Here is a 9,957-nt window from a genome sequence, read left to right on the forward strand (position 1 = left end):
TAAGATAAAACTAAATAAAGCGGTCGAAAGAAACTTCCAAACCAAGATGAATAAGTGTAAAGGAACCAATTCCTTACCTCTATAGCAAGCTAATGACCTACCTGTGCACCACAACTGAGCCAATAAGACAAAAGTTCGGTTCACCTCCATGTGAGAGGTATTATAGTAAGAATTTCACTTTGTAATCTAGATAAGTCGTCCACTAACCACGAAACAGGTTTCTATTTCCTTCTTGGTGGCGGCCGGCAGCAGGCAGAAGCGGCGCAGCGGCAACGGGGCGGCGGAGCAACGAAGCGGCGACGGGTGGCGGGAGACGGGCGGCAAGCGACAAGCGGCGAAGCGGCGGCGAGCAGCAGCGACGGCAGCGGCGGGCGGCAAGCGATGGGGCGGCGGCCGAGACGCGCAACGGCGACAGGCGACAAGCGGCGGCGGCGCAGCCGGCGACGGCGAAGGCGGCGGCCGGGCGACGGGCGAAGGGTGACGTTGTCCAGGGATTACGTCCGGGTGATTAGCGTGCGATGGGTGATTAGCGATCGGGATTTGTGATTTGGCGGCGCTGGTGTTGTTTCCTTCGCTGCTTGGCCGATGAAATTTGCGGTGGGGTGGTGGTTAGCGGCGTGATTTGCGGTGGGGAGTAGCACCATATGGGTGCGGGCTGACAATGTTTTAGCACTATTAGCGGGACAAACATGCACCTTACGATCTGCTGGTTACGGTTGAGATTTCTTGGATCTGCCCCCTCTGGGGCTTTTTATATGGGTATAGATAAGGAAGCCGAGGGAGTGTCGCCAGTGAAGCAGTGAGTGGCTTCCGTGTTTTCTTAAGAAAAAAAAAGTAGATCGGCTTGCCGTCAGCTACCTCGAATTCAGGCCGGCGGACGCGCCGTGCTCCTACGCTCGATGCCGAGGTTACCTCCATTTGTCGCTTCCGCCCACGGCTCTAGGTGGAGGTTGACCCGAGGGGGATCGATGGAGAAGTGGAGGGAGAGAGAAATAGAGGGGCGCCGCCCGGCCTGCTCAAGCTGGAGCTCGGCTCGAGGTAGGGGGAGGAGTGGAGGAAGGGGAAAATGGAGAGGCGCCGCTCGGCCGAGCCTCCAGGCGGAGTTCGGCCTGATGGAGATGGAGGAGTGGAGAAGCTACGCGTGGGCGGGATCGACGCCCGCCGAATTCGCTGGGAGCAGCAATTGCTCGTCGTCGGCACTGTCTACCGTGAAGGAATCGATGGCCTGGTATGCTTCTTCCGTCTCCGTGGCTGAATTGCTAGTCTGTGTATGTGGGGAAATGTTGCTTTAGATTTGGTTGCAAAAGTGTCTTTCATGACTGAATTGTTCTGTCTGCGTGTCTTGGGAGCTGAAATGCATAGCATATGGTAGCACTACTGAAAAAAGATACCGTAGGAAAAAGTCTGGATATGTAGATCAATTTCTTGTATAAGATAAAAGGAACAATGTAATAGCTGAAAACAGTAAAGAGTACGCAACAGGAAAATATGATCATTATTTGCAATCAGGAAGAAGAAATATTAAAGAATAATTTAATTGCTTTTGTTTGTAATATAGAGGCAAATTCAGGAGCTTAATAATGCAGCAGTAAGCAGCCTTAGTGAGAACTGATGGAGTTGCTGCAGTACACGTAAGCCAGCGGAAGAAAGTACAATACTAAATGGTAAAGCGGCAGTATAGCTAGAAAGCTGGTGTTTCATCAAGTCTTAAGGTACATAGTAGTGGATAAAAGTTTTACACACTGGATAATTATACATAGATAATCATACTGGTGCTCTTAAGCAAACACTGACACATTGAGGTTTACATATGTAATCTGAGGAGACTGTGGAGATATTCACCTAGGATGGTATTAGATAAGATTAGTATAACTAATAGCGTAAGCTCGTAGATTGATGAGAAGTTTCATATGCAGCAAGGTGGTTGATTTACTTGCTTGATTTCCTTGACAATGCACTTTTCCTAGCCTCGTCCTTTGATGGCATTCTATTATGAAAATAAAATGTAGAATAAGTGGTTGGTTACCATGAGATGTGGGGTACATAATCATTAGGTCAGCTAGATAATTACCTGAGAAGGCTAATGTTACTGCTTCCATTTGAATAATGCCTTGTAGGTCCTTTTTCGTTGGTGTTCTTCCTTTTCTTGTCTTTGGTTGCCTTTCCCATGTCCTGGTAGAAAAAGACATTAAAACATACTGGAGCATTTGTTTATAGAGAACCATGTAGGGGTACTATTTACCTCTTCCTCGTCAGCATCAGTTGGTTCAATTATATCCTTTGGAGGTGTTGTCTGTGAGCCGCAGCCTTCTGGGAGGTGGCTCTGTGTGCTTTTAGGGTAATCGGGTGGCACAATTGCCTTATTGGCTATTGCAAGGCTAGTCTGGGTAGAAGAGCCTAGTGCTGTCATTGAATCAGTGATTAGCTGGGCCTTCGAGACAGTAAGAAACAATATCCCACGATCAGCATCGTAGGTCTCCTGGTCTACCTTGGCGATCACGATGCATTGCTTGCCTACCATAGCAGTAATGGCAGCAGGGACATAATTATGACGGCCTTTAGTAAGTGGAGCAAGAAGGTCTGCCTCTCTGCCTATGAGATCCTCACCACTCTCACCGAGGAACGTCAAGTGGCCAGTGACCTGTCTATAAAAAAAAGCAAACGAAGAACAATATAGTCCTTCCTCAAACTATCCGAAGAACTAACAAAAGGATCAGAGGTGAACGAAGAACAATCCGGGTGCATTCGGATATTGCCTAGAAAAGCAAACAACGCAGAACTCTTTTTGTCAAAAAAAAAGGCGGATAAGTAAGAAATCGATCTAATTCAAACAGAAAGGCACATACTCTTTCCGAAATAAAGCAAAGCTGACATTGTTACGATGAGAATTTCCTTAAACCTACTGGAAGTAGGAAACCCTTCCAATTCATGCAAAGTATACCTTTGAAACACTACCAGGGGCTAACAGTTTCAGAGACGATGGTTCGAACCGCATACTACTACAATCATGCTGAATATGTGAAGATGAAAAGCAATAAATAAACAGTATGTTGATATCGTAGTTAGCCCAAACAAACATATAATATCCTACAAATGTTGACAAAACAGGAAGCAGGGAAATTCACCTCAAATTTGCAGGATGAGATGAAGATAAGGTTCACCTTTAATACCAATCATACTATTCCTTATCAATACAAATTTTGCTTCTGCTCTGTTTAACAGCAAGACGCCAATGCTAGAAAACTCACAGTTAGTACAGAATTATTTTGTTCGAGTGTATGTAATTCTTATAAATCAATAGGTAGACAGTAATTGGGAAGGGAAAAACCATTATGCCATCCGTTCATGCATTCAATTCTTTTGTCAAGCCGAGAGAACCCTAGCTCAGACAATTAGCTTATAGAGCTAGTGAATCTCCTTATAAATTGATTGTGCCTAGATTGCCTTAAGGTGAACAAATCTTTTATAAGCCTTGGAATGTACAGAGTTCCTATATCAAGCTACAAATAATGGAATAATGTGCATTCCTACATGGACATACTGACTATTTGAACGAACATTAAAGCTCAAAAAAGAATTTAAAAGGACACTAATGTTTGGGGCCAGACTACATCTAAGCCAAAAGACTTTTAAACGGCAATATCCATGATATTTTGGGATAAGACAGAACCTATAAGCCCGAAATCAAAGACAGTATATAATGATGTTGTCTTGGCTCGATGAAGGATAACTTCTACACCCGAGGATGAATACGGAAACTGTGAGGGATGACACTTCTTGCAGATTTATTCCTTGAATGAAATGATATGTGAGCAAGTGATGGAAGAAAAAAAGAACACAGACTATATGCACAGAAAATTTTACACAAATTGCAAGTGGAATAGGGAAATAGAGAGTAACTTAGAAGTGGATTGATTCACCTCGATTTAATCAGTTATGTGCATCCACAATCCTCTTTCTCTCTGCAACACATATAGAGGCCATGCGTCTGAACAATGTTCAGTTCGAGCTAGACCCATTTGCTGCAATTCATAGCAATCTATCATCACTTTTTTTTGCTGCAATGTCTATCATTACTAACTATGCTAAAACCAGCCAGCAGCAAATTCAGAAAGGAAAAGAAACGGACCTGGACATTGTTAGTAATGATAGATTGATATGAATTGCTATTGTTAGTGGCTTCCAGGATTTTGAGCAGCGACAACTTCTTGTCCTAGAAAAGTTATTTTCTGTATCAATAAGATAAATTATATCTACTACTCTGTATGGTAACATAATACCTCCTAGAGCGGTCAGCCACATAATCTTGCAAGACAAACGACCAACCAATTAACTGAAGAGACTGGAAAACTGCAGCAGGGCACAACTTAGCAAGTTAGCATGAAAAGTTTCAGTAAGAACCTTGGCAAGTTCCAGAGTAGGCACCACATCATCCTAGCATGGCAGCCGAGCTTGATGAGCAGCAACTCACCATGCAGGCCATCCTGCGGGCAGAAGCACACCGTGTGAAGGAGACAACGCACCTCGTCACCCGGACGTTCTGACCGCGATAACGGAGGTAGGCAGCGTGCACAGCGCGGCGGCGTTCGCTTTTGTTCCGAAGAATTTAAGGGAGCTCTAATGTAGTCAGTGTGAACCTTAAACACGATTGCCAAAGTGATTTACCTAGGCCATGCCATCAGAGCACGCAAATCCCCCAAAGCCTTATCCTTAGATGATATAAGTACCCAAAAGCTTAGTGTTTTAATAACTGTATGAGGATCAGTAGCCAGTAAATCTGCTAATGCAAATTAATTAGACGCACATAACCACACTCTCATTAGTCAGTAATCCAAGTCTTAGAGCCCTAACCAAGTCATTCAATGATGGGTCACTTACAAAGAAGATGACAACATGCTGTATGCCCATATATTTGCTGCAAAGGCATGACGACGGCGAGACAACTACAACCAAAACAAATAAATTCTTTTTAATGTGTAACCAAACAAAGAAGCAAGTAACTGATCACATCATAATACAAATCGTGTGAGAAAGGAAAAAAAGAAGCAAATAGATTAGAAGAGGAACCTGCACATGGAAGGTGGAGTAACTTGAAGCAAACCCGAGGCAATGAAGCCAATCTATGTTGTCGTCGCCAGGTATCAGCGACGAAGTAGAGGGCAACCACTTCTCTCTATTACCAGCTCCAGTCCTCACATGGGAACAGCCGTTGATGGAACACCGCGCCCCACGTTCCACGATGCTGACGGCAGAGTGGCTTCCAAGTGAGGCCATGCTCCAGATCAGGCCAAGAACATGCGGCAGCGCTGCTTGCCATCTAGCGACCACATGACCGCCCATCTGGCGAGATTGAAGGCGAACCAGCACAAACTGGACCAGGCGCGCGGCAAGGTCGATTGTTGTTGTCTAGCTGAGGGGATGCTGCAGGCAAGGCAATGCCACTGCAACCAGCTAGGAGGAGATCGTGACAGTGCTGGATGGCGAAGCACACCACCAACTTGTGATGCATTAGGGTAAGTACATCAAGAAGGGAGCACTGGGCACGTCAAATCCTCCCGTAGCCATGCCTCCCAGGAGGGAAAGGAGGATGTGGAGATCCTCCGCCGCATCGCCAACCACCACGAGAGGGAGAGGAGGGCGCGGAGCTCCTCCACGTCACCAGCCGCGGCGTGAATGAGAGGAGGGTGTGCAGTGGCAATGGATGCCTCGTTTGGCCCCTCCGCCGCTAGGAAGAGGTAGGAGGACGCCGGCCTGAAGAAGGAAAAGCTTCTCAAGCGGCGTGCGTTACCGGCGGCCGAGAGACAGCGAAACAGGGCCTCCGCCCATTGGAGTCCATCGGGATGGGATGTGAGAGAGGAGACGGGAGGGAATTGGAGTTCTCTAGATAGGCCACACGGTGGAAACTGGAAGAATACGTGCGGTCAAAGCGGTGATACGCAACTAACCGGATGACTGGGCCCTTCCTATAAATAACAAACCAGTATTTTTTTTTGACAGAATATAAATAACAAACCAGTAAAAATAAAGGAACAACTGAAACCGGTAGACCATTAGATGCAATAACTGAATGCTACCGGGATTTGCCGGTTATCACGGGATTTACACGCTAGAAAAAAGGAAAAACTCAAACTTAAATTGCGCTGATCTACAATATGGGATTGCTATCTACAGTGTAAAAGAGTAACGTGTCAAGTTTTAATTTGAAGAAAGGGCACCATCAACAGTATCCAAAACGTTATGGTTCCAGCAAAGTGGGTTAGCTTTTATATAGGTTATAATAATAAATGTATGTATGTCATAACTTAAGTGCACTCTCTTACCAAAAAAATTACAAGAATTATCAACACTTGCAGTTCTAATATATATTACTAAATTATATATGTGCTCGGAAGTGTCAAACAAAAACTGCTTTCAATTTGTTTCGAATGTTGCATTATAACTAAAAAAATGCACAGTACAAAACTACAAACCAGCGACAATGGAAGAAATTCAAAGGCATACAAGATGAAAGCATCTATGTATAGAGCTTCCGTCTTAGGTAAAAAATATTGTACTGAAGTGATGAGGAGTGACTCGCAAGTTCGAGGAGCGCGGTGGTGAGGGTGAATTGTCGGTGAGCGCAGGTCAGAGAGGCTTCACCATAGTGTAGGAGGCATGCGCCCCTGAGCTGGCGTGTGAGAGAGAGATTTCGTGTTGGGTTGTCGATTTGGGGTAAACTAAATATACCGGAGAAAGTGCATGCCAAGAAGGTGCAGTCCACGGAGAGAATTCGGATGGGGTCGCTTATACTGTTGGCTAGAGTTGAAGGTAGGGTAATTCATGCTGGCGAGGTGGTTCGCAATTTACGGAGCTGCCTATTCGTCCAACCGGCTTTGGTTACTAGGCTACAATGTTGTTCAGTTTGTCTTAGTTGTCATCAGTGATCATTTAACATGTCCTCTCATGTTATCAGTTAGTTACTATCAGCGATCATTTAACATGTCCAAGTGTGTTTAGATAGTCTGCACTTGCATGTATTGAAAATAGGTAAATTTTATTTCTGTTTTACTATAGTAATTTCCTTCCTATGTTGATTTTGAGTACTCATGTAGGTGTCTATTAGAGACCTTTTTTCTGAAACAAATATGTTTGGCATCGTCTTGATATCTTCCTACCAGTTTTATATCTCTAACTCTAAGTCTAATTTCGTCATGATCATTTGATAGGTACTTCTGGAGTGAATATCGCCACTTCGGATTTCTTAGTGAATACTCTTCATCATATTTCCATCGGTTATGTAGTAATGAACTTTTCAAACATACGTGCTTCCAAAATCTATAATGCAGATGATTGTCGAGAAGTTATTTGATGAAAACTACCTTGTTTCTTAGCCTGTCAGTTGAGTAGAAATAGTTTTCCACTAAAAATATTACGAGCTTCCTTTAACATCTATGAATACCGAATGGCCTAATATCCTAACTAAAATTTCCTCGTCTAAATAGTTTTCGCAATGCATAATACTAAAATTTATTTATTGTAATCTTACAGGTATGCAGCTCGTTTTTGAGCTAAGAAGTTTGTGAGTATTCTTTCTTGAAGCATCAATTTGAAGATAAACTGAACTTGTCGGCTACCATGAGAATTATCACTGTATTCATCGCGACCAGGTACGCCTCTCCTCTCGCTCCCCCTCCCTATCCTTCATCAATGAGTTTTCCCTTTCCTTCCTCAACTCTGTATTCTGCAGAAATTCAAGAAGAGCTTGATGGATTTCTTGCCTGTCCAAAAGGTCTCCTTGAACCCAAATGCATCTTACCCTGAGTTCTTTCTGCATCGATCACATGAGTTGGAAACTGGCCATAGAGTTCATCAGGTAAAAGCAGTAATCTCTTAGTCTTCCAATCTGTCAAGTATTAATGGTCAAATGAAATAACGTGTGAGCTTTGTATGTGTGCTCATATGCTAAGTTGTGGATCTGGCGGACTAATCTCTTAGTGTTTTTTAAGTTTCTAAAACTGCTCGTCCGTTTGCGTATAATGTTGGGCTCCATTGGCATATACTGCCTTCGATATACAAAACATTCAAAACGAGTTGCATCCACATGAAGCTCATGTCTTCTACAATTTATGTTCAAAATCATACATCTATAACCATATGCACGATTTTCCATGGCTGTTAACTGCAAATTATGGCTGAGGTTTTGATCTCTTTGTGCTGCCATTTCCTATGTCTGGGCAAAAGAGATAAGTGCAGAAGCATAAGCTAGGATGCATGTGTTTCGTTTTTTGATGGTTACTATTGGCATGAAGGTATTATCAAGTTTTTTCAACTGAACAGTAGTTCATGTAGATCACCTTCCAGGACGTAGAACAAAATACAACTCTTTGTTTTCAACTTGTCAGGATAAATATGCAGATTAAATGATTAACTTTTAAGCTATACCATATGTTGTTAACTAAACATAAACAATGTCACCTCTCATCTAGGTCGGTTTTGGGGGTATGGAAAGAAAACTTCTTTATGTGTTTGATTTCCCTAATTTACTGGTTGGCCATGAACAGGGTGAGGTTTCACAATTATGTGCTTAATTCGGATTTATGTATCTCTTAAGTTTGTGTTTAAATAAATGGATATTAGAACCACCCTAGGTGTCACGGTGATTGAGATAATTGATTGCAAGTATGTATGCAACTTTATGTTTTCTACTAACCCAAATGTTTAGAGTAAGAGCATTGATTTAGTAACTTGATTTTGTATGTGTGTTCTCTTGTGCTAAATCATCTCACATCATGCTGACTTTTTAAAATCTTTGCTTCATATGGATCACTTTTTGAAACTGCAAAGCCTACTGCGAATATGTATCAAAGGTGGAAGAATGTACTGGATGGTCTAGAAAAAATCCATACCTTATATCAAGATCTACTTTAGGGAAGGAAAACACACTCAGCTAGAAATCTGCCCCTCCATTCTGGTAGGAAAATGTAAAATGTTATTCTCTCGGTTCCATAATTTGTATTGTAGTTTTAGGTAAAATTTGAACTACAACCATGACAAGAAATATGTAATGGAGGGAGTAGATGCTTTACAAAGTATTTGAGCTAGATTTTTTTACCTATATCATCATTTTGTATGTACCTAGATCATTTTGAATGGCCATATGGAGAAGAGTGTTGAATCTCTTCATAAATCTAAACCTGAGGAGTTTAATTGTGTGGAGCTGTTGGCGAAGCTGGCTCCTCAGTTCTTGTTGCCAAGGGCCGCCCCGCCCTAAATCCCAACTACTACCATCTTAATCTTACAGCGCCTGCCTCCCTAATCATTAGCTCAAGTGGCCCGCCCATTCATTGATTTTTCTTGGATATATTTGGTAGAATGGAGATGTTTGGTTCAGTTGATAGTGGCTTGATTTTTGCTAAACATGATTGTTAAGATCTGTATCTCCCAATGATGGTGCTATACTTTTCGGAAAAACATCTCAAGGTACTAATATTGCACTTTCATGTTTGTAGATGGAAAAGTGATATGCATCTTCAATTACAAATGGTAATCCATACACCAGTCTGAGAAAAGATATCTGATGTTGACGACAAGCATCAACAAGAGGGCGGAGCAGAAGAGATGGCAGGATGACGACAAGAGGGCGAACTAAACCACGGGGCAATTAGAAATCAACTAAAGCATGTATACAATTTTTTTTCATGCACAAACATTTCGTAACTACCTAAGTGAAATCTTCAAGCGGATTGGAATCTAAATATCTATAAAATAGTATTATTTTTTTATACATGTGAATGTTCATGAACAAGAGAAGTCACCGTGGCAACGCACGGGCATTCAACTAGTTTATATAAATTTCAAAAAAAATCTGAAACTTGTATAGAACATACCTATGGGTTGTATCTACAACTCCAAAAAAAAAATCAGCTTAAAATCCATCTACATACATAGAAACAAAAAAGATAAACTCTACTATGAATA

At 42.4% G+C, this 9,957-nt stretch overlaps 1 protein-coding gene and 1 long non-coding RNA gene across 2 annotated transcripts; one reads left to right on the top strand and one right to left on the bottom strand.

The window, feature by feature from the left end:
• Window positions 1–800: 800 nt before the first annotated feature.
• On the top strand, window positions 801–9,753 carry LOC127307662 (uncharacterized). The gene is made up of 4 exons (XR_007855702.2): window positions 801–1,228; window positions 7,528–7,646; window positions 7,727–7,852; window positions 9,489–9,753. It is a non-coding gene; the product is annotated as an uncharacterized lncRNA (long non-coding RNA).
• LOC127307661 (uncharacterized) lies at window positions 1,798–5,274 on the bottom strand. The gene is made up of 5 exons (XM_051338410.2): window positions 5,181–5,274; window positions 4,281–4,350; window positions 2,243–2,645; window positions 2,072–2,172; window positions 1,798–1,987 (listed from the first exon to the last, which is right to left on the bottom strand). Exons 1-5 carry the CDS (start codon window positions 5,272–5,274, stop codon window positions 1,930–1,932), a joined length of 726 nt encoding a protein of 241 aa, XP_051194370.2. The 3' UTR covers window positions 1,798–1,929.
• Window positions 9,754–9,957: the final 204 nt, after the last annotated feature.

This window comes from Lolium perenne, chromosome 6, assembly GCF_019359855.2.
Source record: "Lolium perenne isolate Kyuss_39 chromosome 6, Kyuss_2.0, whole genome shotgun sequence".
Lineage (NCBI taxonomy): Eukaryota > Viridiplantae > Streptophyta > Magnoliopsida > Poales > Poaceae > Lolium > Lolium perenne.